The sequence below is a fragment of the Cucurbita pepo genome, chromosome 9 (assembly GCF_057944985.1).
Source record: "Cucurbita pepo subsp. pepo isolate OVF chromosome 9, ASM5794498v1, whole genome shotgun sequence".
Taxonomy (NCBI): Eukaryota; Viridiplantae; Streptophyta; class Magnoliopsida; order Cucurbitales; family Cucurbitaceae; genus Cucurbita; species Cucurbita pepo.
In genome coordinates this window covers 11,279,040-11,294,707 of record NC_141806.1, presented here as the reverse complement: position 1 = coordinate 11,294,707, position 15,668 = coordinate 11,279,040, and the positions used below count along the sequence as shown (strand labels likewise).

The 15,668-nt window shown below is 37.1% G+C and overlaps 1 protein-coding gene and 5 non-coding genes across 6 annotated transcripts; all 6 read right to left on the bottom strand.

The window, feature by feature from the left end:
* Window positions 1–732: 732 nt before the first annotated feature.
* Window positions 733–826, bottom strand: TRNAN-AUU (transfer RNA asparagine (anticodon AUU)). The gene has a single exon. It is a non-coding gene; the product is annotated as a tRNA-Asn (tRNA).
* Window positions 827–852: 26 nt separating this feature from the next.
* On the bottom strand, window positions 853–926 carry TRNAK-UUU (transfer RNA lysine (anticodon UUU)). Its single transcript has one exon. It is a non-coding gene; the product is annotated as a tRNA-Lys (tRNA).
* Window positions 927–1,336: 410 nt separating this feature from the next.
* Window positions 1,337–1,410, bottom strand: TRNAN-GUU (transfer RNA asparagine (anticodon GUU)). The gene has a single exon. It is a non-coding gene; the product is annotated as a tRNA-Asn (tRNA).
* Window positions 1,411–1,437: 27 nt separating this feature from the next.
* Window positions 1,438–1,511, bottom strand: TRNAN-GUU (transfer RNA asparagine (anticodon GUU)). Its single transcript has one exon. It is a non-coding gene; the product is annotated as a tRNA-Asn (tRNA).
* Window positions 1,512–2,985: 1,474 nt separating this feature from the next.
* On the bottom strand, window positions 2,986–3,059 carry TRNAN-GUU (transfer RNA asparagine (anticodon GUU)). The gene has a single exon. It is a non-coding gene; the product is annotated as a tRNA-Asn (tRNA).
* A 7,704-nt stretch (window positions 3,060–10,763) lies between these two features.
* LOC111802406 (tetrahydroberberine oxidase-like) lies at window positions 10,764–14,084 on the bottom strand. Its single transcript, XM_087126724.1, has 2 exons — window positions 13,172–14,084; window positions 10,764–11,672 (listed from the first exon to the last, which is right to left on the bottom strand). The coding sequence occupies exons 1-2, from the start codon at window positions 14,064–14,066 to the stop codon at window positions 10,930–10,932; spliced, it is 1,638 nt and encodes a 545-aa protein (XP_086982850.1). The 5' UTR covers window positions 14,067–14,084; the 3' UTR covers window positions 10,764–10,929.
* Window positions 14,085–15,668: the final 1,584 nt, after the last annotated feature.

The window sequence follows — 15,668 nt, the reverse complement described above, 5'->3', positions numbered from 1 at the left end:
TCACACGCTCCATTTGAACATTCGGCCTTGTAATTAATAACCACACGCTCCTGCCACACATTCTAACACACCTTCGAGCCACACGCTCCTGCCACACATTCTATCTAACACCTTCGAGTGGATCATGCAATTGCCGCGCTTCAACACCTTCAAAGGGTCGTTGGCGCTCCTGCCACACATTCTAACACCTTCAAGGGGATAATGCAATTGCCGTGCTTCAACACCTTCAAAGGGTAGTCGGCGACCTAGTCCTAGTGGTCTTTCTTTGGTAGACTATTATATAATTCATCCCTGAATTGAATTGGGTCTTCATTCAACTAAGCTATTCGAGCCACACGCTTTTAACATATTCGAGAGGACCATGAAATTGGTAAATTGGTGGGCCGCGCTTCAACAAGGGTAGTTGATGCACCTAGTTGGTAAATTGGCCCACACACTCTTAACACATTCCGATACCAATTGGCGAGCCTCTCGAAGTGGTTAAGAGTCGCTCTAACCAACCACCTTCCTTTTAGAGGACCATGAAATTGGTAAACTAGTGAGCGGTGCTTCAACACTATCTAAGTGTAGGCGATGCACCTAGTCGTCTTTCCTTGATAGACCATGATATAATTCATTCAGTTGTTTGAACATTTAGAAGAAGGGATTGAACCTTCGACCTTCAGGTTAAGAGCGAGCTAGAACTGAGCTATTCCAGCCTCCACCCACTATTTATTTAAAAATTTCTAAACACGCTAGAAGAAGGGGTTGAATCTTCGTCCTTGTGGTTGAACCTTCGACCTTGTGGTTAATAGCCACGCGCTCTAACCAACTGAGCTATTCCAACCTCCACTATTTAATAATTTCTAAACACGCTAGAAGAAGGGGTTGAACCTTCGACCTTGTGGTTAAAAGCCACACGCTCTAACCAACTGAGCTATTCCAGCCTCCACTATTTAAAAATTTCTAAACGAGCTAGGAGAAGAGCTTGAACCTTGACCTTGCGATTAATTGACCTATTCCAGCTACTTGATAAAACTATGAAGAAGGGCCTTGTGGTTAAAGGCCACACGCTCTAACCAACTGAGCTATTCCAGCTTCCACTAATTAATCATTTCTAAACGAGAAAGAAGAAGAGCTTGAACCTTCAACCTTGTGATTAACAACCATATGTTCTAACCAACTTAGCTGGTTAAGGGCCACACGCTCTAACAAACTGAGCTAGTCCAGCCTCCACTATTTAATCATTTCTAAACACGCTAGAAGAAGGGGTTGAATCTTCGACCTTGTGGTTAACAACCACACGCTCTAACAAACTGAGCTAGTCCAGCCTCCACTATTTAATAATTTCTAAACACGCTAGAAGAAGGGGTTGAATCTTCGTCCTTGTGGTTAACAACCACACGCTCTAACCAACTGAGCTATTCCAGCCTCCACTATTTAATAATTTCTAAACACCGCTAGAAGAAGGGGTTGAATCTTCGACCTTGTGGTTAACAACCACACGCTCTAACCAACTGAGCTATTCCAGCCTCCACTAATTTGATTAATTGACCTATTCCAGAACCTTCGACCTTGTGGTTAAGGGCCACAACCACACGCTCTAACCAACTGAGCTATTCCAGCCTCCACTAATTTGATTAATTGACCTATTCCAGAACCTTCGACCTTGTGGTTAAGGGCCACCACACGCTCTAACCAACTGAGCTATTCCAACCTCCACTAATTTCACTAATTTGATTAATTGACCTATTCCAGAACCTTCGACCTTGTGGTTAAGGGCCACACGCTCTAACCAACTGAGCTATTCCAGCCTCCACTATTTAATAATTTCTAAACATGCTAGAAGAAGGGGTTGAATCTTTGACCTTGTGGTTAACAACCACACGCTCTAACCAACTGAGCTATTCCAGGCTCCACTATTTAAAAATTTCTAAACGAGCTGCTCTAACCAAATGACCTTGTGGTTAACTTAACACCTTGTGGTTAAGGCTCTAACCAAATGACCTTGTGGTTAAGGCTCTAACCAACTGAGCTACTTAACACCTTGTGGTTAAGGCTCTAACCAAATGACCTTGTGGTTAAGGCTCTAACCAACTGAGCTATTCAAGCCTCCACCTATTTAAAAATTTCTAAACCCTAGAAGAAGGGGTTGAACCCTTCAACCTTGTGGTTAACAGCCACATGCTCTAACCAACTGAGCTATTTACACGAGCTATTACACCATCCAACCTTGCCATTAACATCCACACGCTCTAACCAACTAAGCTATTCAAGCCTGAGCTATTTACACGAGCTATTACACCATCCAACCTTGCCGTTAACATCCACGAGCTCTTGCCGTTAACATCCACAAGCTATTACACCATCCAACCTTGCCGTTAACATCCACACGCTCTAACCAACTGAGCTATTCAAGCCTCCATTATTTAAAAATTTCTAAACCCTAGAAGAAGGGGTTGAAACTTCGACCTTGTGGTTAACAGCCACACGCTCTAACCAATTGAGCTATTCCAGCCTCCACTATTTAATAATTTCTAAACACCCTAGAAGAAGAGCTATTCCAGCCTCCACTATTTAATAATTTCTAAACACCCTAGAAGAAGGGGTTGAATCTTAAACGAGCTAACCAACTCAGCTATTCCAGCCTCCATTATTAAAAAAACTTCTATGAACCTTTGACCTTGTGGTTAACTTAGCTTGAACTTTTGACCTGCTCTAACCAAATGAGCTATTACACCATCCAACCTTGTGGTTAACATCCACCCGCTCTAACCAACTGAGCTATTACACCATCCAACGTTGTGGTCACACGCACTAACCAACTGAGCTATTCGAGCCTCCACTATTTAAAAATTTCTAAACCCTAGAAGAAGGGGTAAAACCTTCGACCTTGTGGTTAACAGCCACGCTCTAACCAACTGAGCTATTACACCATCCAACCTTGTGGTCACACGCTCTAACCAATGGAGCTATTCGAGCCTCCACTATTTAAAAATTTCTAAACGCTAGAAGAAGGGGTCGAACCTTCGACCTTGTGGTTAACAGCCACACGCTCTAACCAACTGAGCTATTCCAGCCTCCACTATTTAATAATTTCTAAACACGCTAGAAGAAGGGGTTGAATCTTAAACGAGCTAACCAACTCAGCTATTCCAGCCTCCATTATTAAAAAAAATTCTATGAACCTTTGTGGTTAACATCCACACACACGCTCTAACCAACTGAGCTATTCGAGCCTCCACTATTTAAAAATTTCTAAACGCTAGAAGAAGGGGTTGAACCTTCGACCTTGTGGTTAACAGCCACACGCTCTAACCAACTAAGCTATTACACCATCCAACCTTGTGGTCACACGCTCTAACCAACTGAGCTATTACACTATCCAACCTTGTGGTTAAGGTCCACACGCTCTAACCAACTGAGCTATTCCAGCCTCCACTATTTAAAAATTTCTAAAGGAGCAGAGAAGATAAAACTATTGAGTACACAAGAAGAAGGGGTTGAACCTTTGACCTTGTGGTTAACAACCATATGCTCTAACCAACTTAGCTATTCCAGCCTCCATTATCATTTCTAAACGAGAAAGGAGAAGTTTGAATCTTCGACCTCTAAACGAGCTCGGATCCTTCTTTTCTTCCGAAAAAAGGGAAGGAGAAGTATCTTCTTCGGTGGATCCCTCTTGTTCGTGTTTAGTTCCGTCCATTTCTTTCAGTTTCTTAATAAGAATGGGTGACAGTATTCTGCCTAAATAGTAGACACAGGTAATAAATAAGAGAATACTAAAGATTTGAGCCATAGAATTTCTGAATTCTGACACACGGTACTTATTAGATCTAATAGAATTCTTTTGTTGTATCCCGACTAAAATCAATCCAACCCATTTCATGAATAAAATGTGACCAATTAACCAACCAACAAAACTGCTTGTTACAAATAACATCTTGTTGTTGCATCGAAACATAGAAATGTTGACTATTCTAACTAACATTGAACTTGGTAAAATGAAATGGTTGAATAATTGAAAAATTAGATTATAGTTTGAACCTTTAACCAATTGAGCTATTCCAGCCTCGACTATTTAAAAATTTCTAAATGAGCTAGGAGAAGAGATTGAACCTGAACCTTTGACCTCTAACCAACTAAGCTATTCCAGCCTCCACTATTTAAAATTTCTAAACGAGCTAGGAGAAGAACTTGAACCTTCGACCTTGCGATTAAAGCTACTTGATAAAGCTATATCGAGTACGCTACTCCTCGACAATTTAAAATTTTCTAAACGAGCTAGGAGAAGAGATTGAACCTTCAACCTCGCGATTCACTAACCTATTCCAACTACTTGATAAAACTATATTGATTAGTCTAGAAGAAGGGGTTGAACCTTCAACCTTGTGGTTAACAGCTCTAACCAACTAATTCCAACTACTTGATAAAACTATATTGATTAGTCTAGAAGAAGGGGTTGAACCTTCAACCTTGTGGTTAACAGCTCTAACCAACTAAGCTATTCCAGCCTCCACTAATAGCCTCCACTATTTAAAAATTTCTACCTTGTGGTTAACCGCTCTAACCAACTGAGCTTATTCCAGCCTCCACTATTTAAAAATTTCTACCTTGTGGTTAACCGCTCTAACCAACTGAGCTTATTCCAGCCTCCACTATTTAAAAATTTCTACCTTGTGGTTAACCGCTCTAACCAACTGAGCTTATTCCAGCCTCCACTATTTAAAAATTTCTACCTTGTGGTTAACCGCTCTAACCAACTGAGCTTATTCCAGCCTCCACTATTTAAAAATTTCTACCTTGTGGTTAACCGCTCTAACCAACTGAGCTTATTCCAGCCTCCACTATTTAAAAATTTCTACCTTGTGGTTAACCGCTCTAACCAACTGAGCTTATTCCAGCCTCCACTATTTAAAAATTTCTACCTTGTGGTTAACCGCTCTAACCAACTGAGCTTATTCCAGCCTCCACTATTTAAAAATTTCTACCTTGTGGTTAACAGCTCTAACCAAACGAGTTAGGAAAAACTATATTAAGTACGCTAGAAGAAGGGGTTGAACCTTCGACCTTGTGGTTAACAGCCACACACTACCAACTGAGCTATTCCAGCCTCCACTATTTAAAAACTTCTAAACGACATAGGAGAAGAGCTTGAACCTTTGACCTTGTGATTATTTGACCTATTCCAGCTACTTGACCTTGTGGTTAACAGCCACACGCTCTAACTAACTGAACTATTCCAGCCTCCACTATTTAAAAATTTCTAAACGTGCTAGAAGAAGAGCTTAAACCTTTGACCGCATATTGAGTGGAAGTCTACAAACATCATCGGCGAACAAAGGAGTATCAATGGACTAGCGTTGCACACGGAGCGAAAGTCTACAAACGATTCTCAGAATTCCAGTGGTAAGTACGTTGTATATTGTGGCTGCTTTACCATTTCAAACATCATCGGCGAAGGTGTGGGTTATGGAGGCATAATAATTAAGAATGTTCGATTAATCCACCACACCTAAATGGTGTGAAAGTTATCTTATTTATAATAAAATAAATTACAAGGATATGGAAAGAGAAATAAATGGAAAGATACCTAAGGTAAGAGGGCAAATATATTACTAAATATCCTTAACACCCCACCGCAAGCTGAGTGTCGGATTTGAACGAACGTGAAGCTTGGATATGAAAAATTCAAAAAGAGGTTGAGAAACACTTTTCGTGAAGATATCAACAACCTGGTTCAGAAGAGGTGTAGAGAAACACTTTCTTGGCCATCGAAAACTGCAGAGGGATCATCGCTCAGCGGCGATGCTGCCTTGACTTCGGCGAGAATATGTCTAACCCATGAAGAGGGATCGTCGCTTACCGACAATGTTGCCTTGGCTCTGGTGAGAATATGTCAACTCAAGAAGTAGAAGGGGAAGCCCAGAGCAAGGGACAAAGACAATGTTGAAGTCGGAAGAGTCGCCACAGTGGGCGAAGGAGCCAATTTTGGCTAGAAGGGCGGCGACGACTTGATTGGCGAAGAGGCCAGTGCGGCGCCCAGATTCCAAAGGAAAATCTCTGCAGAAGGTTGGTAGGTTTAGGTTAAGGTTTCTATGAAGGATGAAGGGAAGATTGGGAAGAAAAATGAAAGAAACTATGTTGGTTGAGGGAAAATCGATTGTGTTGGAAAAGGTGAAGTTGTATGTACAAAGTGTGGTGAAGGGTGATTTGAAGGTCAAAAGGGTGGAGCCGAAGAGTAATCAATCGGCTCTGCATGTGGCAGTCATGGAGACTGCCCCTGCAGAATCAAAGCCAACAGGGGTGGTGGAGAAGAAGATGAGTAGGGAATTCAAAAGTCATTGAAAATAAGGGACCGAAAGGGCTCTCATACCATAAGAATGTTCGATTAATCCATCACACCTAAATGGGGTGAAAGTTATCTTATTTATAATAAAATAAATTACAAAGATATGGAAAGAGGAATAAATGGAAAGATACCTAAGGTAAAAGGGCAAATATCTAGATATTTGCTTTATAATAAAATATCAAATATGATATATATGGTAAACTATAATTTATTACTAAATATCCTTAACAATAATGTTAGAAAACTCGTGTTTACAAGTACGTATGGACACTACGACATCGTGTACGTGAAGGGAAGGTAGTCAGAGCCTCAAAGAAACCGAGATCTGGAGGGAAGAACGATGGAAAGAGGCATAAAAACTCTCAGATATGGAGGGAAGAACGATGGGAAGAACGATGGAGAGAATTGCCACCAGGTTTTTACGATGAAGTTAGGCGAAGAAGACAGTACTTTGAGTCGGATTCGGATACCCATCTGCAGCAGACCATCACTCAAGCCCAAAATCCCACGGTTAGCTACCCACCTACAGCAACCCTTCACTCGACCCATCGTAGCCTCGACCCGACAACCATGCACAACCCAACATCCCAACCCGCACGCCCATGTGACTGACCCCGAACCCGTCCTCGACCCAAATTGTGGCCCGCGAACGCTTCAGCTCCCCTCACTGACACATGTTCTTTTTTTGTTTGTCGGTTCCCTCGACTCGGCTCAAATATGGCTTATTCGACTTGGTTTGACTTTTTGGACATTGTTCTTTACGTATTGGACCCTCCCATAGTTGAATTTGACCTTATTTAAGGCAATTAAGGTTAGTATAAACCTACTTCCTTAGTTTGAATTAAATTAAATTAGGAATTCGACGTTAGTAAGACTATTGAGCGAATATTCTAATAAGGCAAAACACCTCGACGATAATTAGGGACGAAATCAAGTATTTGAGTTTAAGAAGAACGTCGTCTAAGGCCAACCAAGTAAGTGGTCTTAATATCGGCTCGGTTGAAAGAATTACTTTATGTATGACGACATGTGTCAAGTGACCCTTGCACGTGTCATTTATGCTTATGTACTGTGATGATAATGATGTGAATTTATATGATATGATGATGTATGATGATAATGTTATGATGATGTGAGTTAATATCATGTAATGTTATATTATGATGATGATATGATGACATGATGACAAGATGATATGATGATATGAAGATGATGATTATATGATGATATGATGATGCATGATGAAGATATGACTCAATATGATGATACTATATATTAAGATGATGTGCATGTACGAGATGCCACGTTGCAATATGATGAAGAGTTTTCCAACGCACCACCCTAAATGATATTAATGATGATGAATGTAGGAAGGTCAATGCATATATGTTACCAAGAGTAGTGAATGATGTATAGAATCGTGTCATAAGAATGATTCAAGATGAAAACCATAGGGACCTCATGCATACTTAGTGTACATTTACATCGGGTTACTTTCCCATTTATGTGATGAGTACGGACGCGTACACTATGATAATGATGACCATCATCATGCCTTGCGTGATAATCGCTTGTGGGATGTATATAATAAAATGATGTAAAATTCACAAGAATAAGTGCAAGTATACACTATCACAAGTAGCAAGTATACACTATCACAAGTAGCAAGTAATAAGTAAATTATCGATTCCACAGAGAACCTATCTTTTTGGTTAATTTTATCGCTGGAAATTAAGTGAGTTTTTGGGTAACATTCAAATGAGTGTTGGTAATTTTAACTACTAAAACAAAATTAAAACAGAGTGCCACTGTTGTCGAAAAACTGAAAATGATGAGAAAAATCAACTATAATGAGAAAGGTTCGGCCAAGAGAGATTAAATAGATAAGTTGTTGAGTTTTGTGGTAGATTTTAGTTCCTTTTAATAGATTCCCAAACCCACTTCCGAGGGTTATGAATGGTGATTATTTCTATAATCGTTGTAATTTCTATTAACAAGGCTATAGGAGAAGAATTATTCCTAACCTTTCTATTACCCTTCAAGTTTTCTTGCTATAGAACTTGCTCCCTCTCTTCTCCCAAACAAGAGAACAACTATGTATGTAAAGTAGCTAATTAAACACACATGTAAATCATTAACAACAACTCTTTAATAAACTAAAATCATACCGTCAACATACTTAAACTATATAAAACTCTCTCACCTCCCCTATAAAGTTTAGCTCTCCATACAAACTGAATTAAACAGAGGAATCCGCATCTTCATCATGTAAAATTGATGGAATAAGAAAAGAGAATAAGGAAATAGAGAGTTATCTCGGTTTGTTGTCGTTCGTCAATGGAAGTTCCCTTCTCTTGAGCTCTCACGTCCACCTCTTTGCCCTAATCAATCCTTGTTGGTCTCATTTTCCTTCTACTGTCAACAGCTGCTGAATTATGGTTTTCTTTTTCTTCTCTGGTTTCACAGCAGTTCACTACAGTAGAGGCTGCTACTGTGTAATTTGATTTTTCTCCCAAAGTCAGTCTCTCCTCTTGGTTTTCCTTTTCCTATTATATTGAGCATGGGTTCCCTTTTAGGGTTGAAAAGGAACAAGTTGTCCACATAGGATGTTTCTCATTGGGTAGTTAATGACCCACTTGCATGCTGATGTGGATTTAAAATTTTCATGTCATCCCCCATTTATTTACAGATTTGCTACTCCCTCATGGTTCAGCATAAATGTCTGAAATTTTACCACATAACTCAATTAAATTTATAATTAAGATCGATTTATGCCAAATAATATTTTTTTTCCTGTTGGACCACAATAAACGATTTCATGCTCACTAAGTAGAATAAATGGGGTAAATAATGAAAAAATGGTGAATAAGAGTGTCATATTAAATACAAAAAGACTTGATATGACTCTACTTTTAGAGAGTTATCACGTGATATTCGAGGGTTTGTTATACCTCCAGACGTCTGACTATAGCCAACTAGCTAGATTATGATGGGCCTAGGGGGCTACGAACCTCTTGGTGGACTCACACTTGCATGTGTGGGTCGTGTATAGGAAAGTACTATACATCCAATTTTGTCCAGACTAAAAGCCACCTCTATGATGGTTTTAACGATAGGTCCCTAATTATGAGTTTAATGTGTTTGCATTCTCATGCCCCAATAGTGGAGTCACTTATTGAGTATTTCTTAAAATACTCAAGCCGTGTGCTACTTCTACTTTTCAAGTAAAGGCAATGCACCCCTTTACAGTATTTCTTACAATGTTATGATGTTATGATGATGTGAGTTAGTATGGTGTGATGTTATATTCTGATGATATGATGATGACGACATGATGATATGATGATATGACAACATGATAATATGATGATATGATGATATGAAGATGATGATTATATGATGATATGATGATGATGATGATGATGATGATGTCATAAAATGTATGGTGACGATATGACTAAATATGATGATACTATATATTAAGATGATGTGCATGTATAAGATGTCACGTTGCATTATGATGAAAAATTTTCCGATACACAACCCTAAATGATGTTAATGATGATGAATGTATGAAGGTCAATGAATGTATGTTACCTAGAGTAACATGTGAATGATGTATAGGGTTGTGTCATAAGAATGATTTAAGATGAAAATTATAGGGACCTCATGCATACTTAGTGTACATTTACATCGGGTTACTTCCCCATTTATGATTATGAGTATGGATGTGTACACTATAATAATGATGACCATCATCATGACTTGCGTGATATTTGAGGGTTTGTTATACCTCCAGACATCTGACTAAAGCCAAACTAGCTAGATTATGATGGGCCCAGGGGGCTACGAACCTCCTGATGGACTCACGCTCGCATGTGTGGGTCGTGTGTAGGTCGTGTGTAGGAAAGTAATACACATCCTCTATGATGGTTTTAATGATAGGTCCTTAATTATGAGTTGAATGTGTTTGCATTCCGAGACTCCGATAGTGGAGTCACTTACTGAGTATTTCTTAAAATACTCAAGTCGTGTGCTACTTCTATTTTTCAAGTAAAGGCAATGCACCCCTTTACAACTAACAACATCGCAAGTAAAGACTACGACACATGCATAGAATACTTGTACTTAAATTCCTAGACCTTATGTTAATATAAGGTGTTGTCAATTTTAATATTTACTTTGTTTTATTTAATATTTGGTTCACGTTGCTTTAAAAACTTTTTAAAACATGTAAGTCCATTGTTTTACAAAGATGTTTTAAATGCTCATTTCTACATAAGAAGTTAGGTTACGAAGATGGTAACGACTTTAGGTTAACAGAACTCTAGGGCTGTTACAAAATCGACAAAATCGATGATACACTTAAATTTGGTAATTAAGATCGCTTTCCCGAGTTATGTTACTTTCAACCGTCCAAAACAATATGCTCTTAGTTTCATTCAAAGAAAAGGACTTCATCACACTACTAAAGTCAACCACAAATGAACAACAAACAATAATACTCATGTATGCCCCTTATTTTGCTACACACAAATAGGGTTTGAGGCATAGTTTAAACACATATATCAAATCATATAACACTTAAAGAGTAACAACTATTTGGATGGGAGAGTAGGGATACTTTGCTCATGCCTAAAGAAGTCATAAGGATCAACTTTGGTCTTAACATGAACCAATCTATCAAAATTCTCTTTCCCAAAATACTTATAACCCCAAATGCTAGCTTGTTCATAGCCTGTTCTTCCATACTTGTTGTTCGATCCAATATCAAGGTCTCTATAATTGAGATACGCCGCTCTAGGTGACTTCGAAACGAAAGGAGTCATGTAACTATAAAGCTCTCGTATCCAATCTATGTGCCTTTTCTCTGCCTCAATACCTTGTTCTGCCCAATTAACAATGTAACCAATTTTGTATAAATACTCACCTCTATGTGAAAATGGAGTTTCGAACTCTGGAATTTGACCCATTTTCCCTCCATAAGGAACAAATATATGTTGTGGCATTTCTATGTCTTCATATCTTAATCTTTCCCATATGCCCTCGATTGCAGCCATAGGAATGGGCTCCTTGATGTAGTCGGATTTGATTTTGGTGCTTCCATTGACGAGTGTTGCCTTACTTAGTAGATCTTCTAGCTTGCTCCCAAATTGAAGCCCGGTGCCCATGATGAGCGCTGTTTCGACCCAACTCGTTTCCATGCAATCTTTCTTTGACAAACCCAGTTCAGGAAATGTCGTGTTGAGGATTGTCAAAAGCTCGTCTGCCTTGCCAAGATACAATGAGAAGAATAGAGCTAATGGGTTTATCTTGCCTCCTTGTCTCGTAAAATTTCCTCCTGTCATCAATAATTGAGTTATCAGATAGTTCGTATGTCCATACTTATAAATTCATAATCATTCCCTAAATTAGCCAACGTGGACTCCCTCCCAATAATCTTCAATTGTAATAGTTCAAGCCCACCGCTAGCATATATTGTTCTCTTTGAACTTTCTTTTCCAGGATTCCTCCCAAAGTTTAAAACGCGTCTATTACAGAGAGGTTTTCATACCCTTATAAAGAATGTTTCATTTTTCTTTACAACTAACGTGAGATTTTACAATAATTTAAGATTTGTTTGATAATATGAGTTATGTTTAACTAAATATGCATTTTATGGATGGGTTTCTAAATTTTTTGTTTCTAGATTATGAAAAGAAAATAGTTAAAATTTTAAAAATAATTTTATTTAAAATTTAGAAATGTCATTTTGTAAATTCATGTATGATATTATAAAATAGTAATTATATACAAAAAAAAAAAAAAAAAAAAAAAAATTATTTATATATTAATAGATAATGGTTCATATTCTATCTAATATTTAATTTGGTAATTACGACTAATTCTATAGTATAAAATGTATTATAAAACACGGCGTCGTTTAAATTAAAATCTAATTTATAAATCTATTATTAATCATTTTTGTCTTTTCTATCTTGTCTTTCAAGTTTGGAAAGAGAAATTTAAGATTAATTTTTAATTATGACGTAACAAAAATGATGCGACAATAAACATATGTTCACTCGAATTTACTAGTTTGGTAATCGGTATTTTTTAATCAATTTAATTACTAACAAATATTCTCGCTAAAGGACTAATTAGAAATTAAAATTTATATTCCGAGAACATAACATATCAATCTTGAAACCCTAAAGATCAAATAGAAAATAATTTAAAATTTCAAATATAAAAACGATTGATTTTAAAAATTTAGAGACTAAATAAAATCGGGGTTCAAATCTCTTCAAATCTAGACATATAAATTTGTTCAAAATTAACTTTTCATCGATCAACCTTAAACCCAATCGTATGACAAAAATATTTAAATATAGCTATAAAAATGTGGACGGCAATTGAAAGCAAAATTATTATTATTATTATTTTACTAAATTAATAAAAATACCTTTCCGGCACTAATTTTGATAATAAAAAAAATATGTTATCATCAGTTTTGGATAAGAACGGTTAGTACTTACCTTTAAAAATATCTTTAAACGTTTAATAGTATTTCAAAAATATCCTTACATTTTTTAAAACATTCAAAATTATTTTACAGTATAAAAATACCTATAAAATTTTAAAATTAATATTAACACTCTTTATATTTGTAAAAAGAAGTTTAAAAAAAAATTATTGAACAAAAATTGTCTATTGATACTTAATAGATTATCTACACACGTTTTATGTGTTATTTCGAAAAGTTTATGAGTATTTTCAAAACGTGGTAATAAGCCTAAACTTTAAAAAATGTTAGAGATATTTTTTTAGACATGGTTGACGGTGTTAGGGAGAACATACCTGCCAAAAGAATGCCAAGAAAGGCATTATTTTCCAATTTGTGAGCCACATATTGCCATTGATGAATGAGCTTGGTGGCACCATCCTCCGAGGTTTTATTAGCCATGCATAGTGTCACACTCGCCGGAACCGGAACCAACTTCACCTTCCAAGCCACCACTATTCCAAAGCTCCCTCCGCCGCCGCCTCTAATGGCCCAAAACAAATCTTCTCCCATCGACTTTCTATTAACAAATTTCCCATTTGCATCAACCAATTGAGCGTCTATTACATTATCAGCCGCAAGACCATATTTCCTTAGCAACATCCCATACCCACCACCACTAAAGTGTCCACCAACCCCAACGGTCGGACAAATACCCGCCGGAAAGGCCAAGGTTTGACTTTTCTTAGCAATACTATAATAAAGCTCACCAAGTGTAGCACCGGACTGAACCCACGCCGTCTTACTTTCGACATCGATAGAGATCGAGTTTAGGTTAATTAGGTCAACGATAATGAAGGGTAACAATGCGACGTAAGAAAGACCCTCGAAATCATGGCCGCCACTTCGTGTTCGGATTTGAAGGCCGTGGGATTTGGAACAAAGGACGGCTGCTTGAATGTGGGAAACATGTAATGGTGTTATGATGAGGAGTGGCTTTGGGGTATGAGGGGTTGAGAATCTAAGGTTTCTAAGGGTGATGTTCAAGACGGAAGAATAAGAGGAATTGAAGGGAGTGTAAAGGACGTCTGAAATGGAGGAGGCATCTTGGGAATAATGGGAGAGACATTGGAGGAAACTTTGATGGGGTTTGACAAAATTAGATGAAACCCATGATGAACATGAACATAAAACAAGAAGGGTAAGAGAAAGAGGGAGTAATGGAGAAGAATTCATGGCTGAATTTGACATTTTTGTGATTGAAAGTTTCTCTATTTATGGTGGAAATAATGGATAAAGACATACAAAAATCAAATGAGTTTTTGACCAAAGTGTTATTTTGCCATTAATTTAAGTTTGGATTAGTTGAATTTGATGACTTAAAAATTCAATATCATATTTGAAATAGTCTACTAAATATAAAAATGCATTGGTTGGGGAGGAGAACAAGACACCCTTTGTAAGGGTGTGGAAACCTTTTCCGAGCAGACGCGTTTTAAAAATCTTGAGGGAAAGTGCGAACGGTAAACTCCAAAGAGGACAATATCGGCTAGCGGTAGGCTTGGGCTGTTACAGATGGTATCATAGCGTCTACCTGGCAATGTGCCAGCGAGGAGGTTGTTCCTAGAAGGGGGTAGACACGTGGCGGTGTACCAGTAAGAACGCTGGGTCTCGAAGGGGGTGGATTTGGTGGAGATCCCATATTGATTAGAGAAAAGAACGAGTGCCAACGACGATGCTGGACTCTGAAGGGGGTGGATTGTGATATATTACATTGGTTGGGGAGAAGAACGAAACACTCTAAAGGGTATGGAAATTTTTCCTAGGAGATGCGTTTTAAAAACCTTGAACGAAAGGCAAAACCCAAAAAGGATAATATCTGCTAATGGTGGGTTTGAGCTGCCTTATTAGTACTAGAAATCAACCAGAATAAGTGTTTTAATGTTTCAAAATTAGTGTAACAGTTCGAGTCCACTGTTAGTAGATATAGTTTGTTTTAGTCCGTTATGTCTTACCGTTAATTTTACAATTTTAAAACAAGTTTTGTTTTCTAAAGAGGCGATTTAAAAATAGAGTTGTTACAAAAACAGGTCAGAATATTGAATGAAAAATTAATACATCTGAATGTTGTTTTTGTAAGAATATTTAGCCTCAATTATAATTTACCATATATATCATATTTAGCTCTGATTATAAATAGAGAATTTCACCCTTGTTTAAGCGGGTGGTTTTAACAAATATTCTCGATTCACATTTAATTTATATCAGTGTCTTAGTTATACCCACGTTTTCAAAATATTTCTAGACGAGTAGAAGATTTTTTTTGTCAAGATTTTTTTTGTCAAATATTTTAATGGATTCTTGTTTGAAATGTTTATGAAATGTATAGGATTACTTGTAAGGATCAATTCCATTGAATTATTTAATCATATCTATATTTTTAATTACAAATTAAATATTAAAAATTCTAATTTAATTTAAGATTAAAAACAAAGGGGAGAGTTTGAAACACTCAACATTAAAATAGAATAAAACATAGAATTTAATAATTAAAATAGTGGGGACAATTTTTTTTAATATCATAATGTATGAAAATAATTTCATGCGGATAGCAACATTCCATATTATAAATATTTTCATATATTTAACTCTGAAATTTGAAAAATTATATAATTGATTATATTATTGTTCAAAACAAATGCATCATTATCCATTTAGTCTTTATACGATAATACCATAAATTTAAAAATGATTAACTTGAAACGAGTCTATTAAGAAAAGATTTTCACACCCTTCTAAAGGGTATTTGGTGTTGGATGATATGGAAGTCCCGCTAATTTAGGAAATGATTAT

Bases quoted from the DNA above. Each gene is read 5' to 3' on its own strand.
- LOC111802406 (XM_087126724.1), bottom strand. From the start codon at position 14,066: ATGTCAAATTCAGCCATGAATTCTTCTCCATTACTCCCTCTTTCTCTT. The intron at 11,673-13,171 runs GTATGTTCTCCC...TATTGATGACAG, and splicing joins TCTTGGCATTCTTTTGGCAG to GAGGAAATTTTACGAGACAA.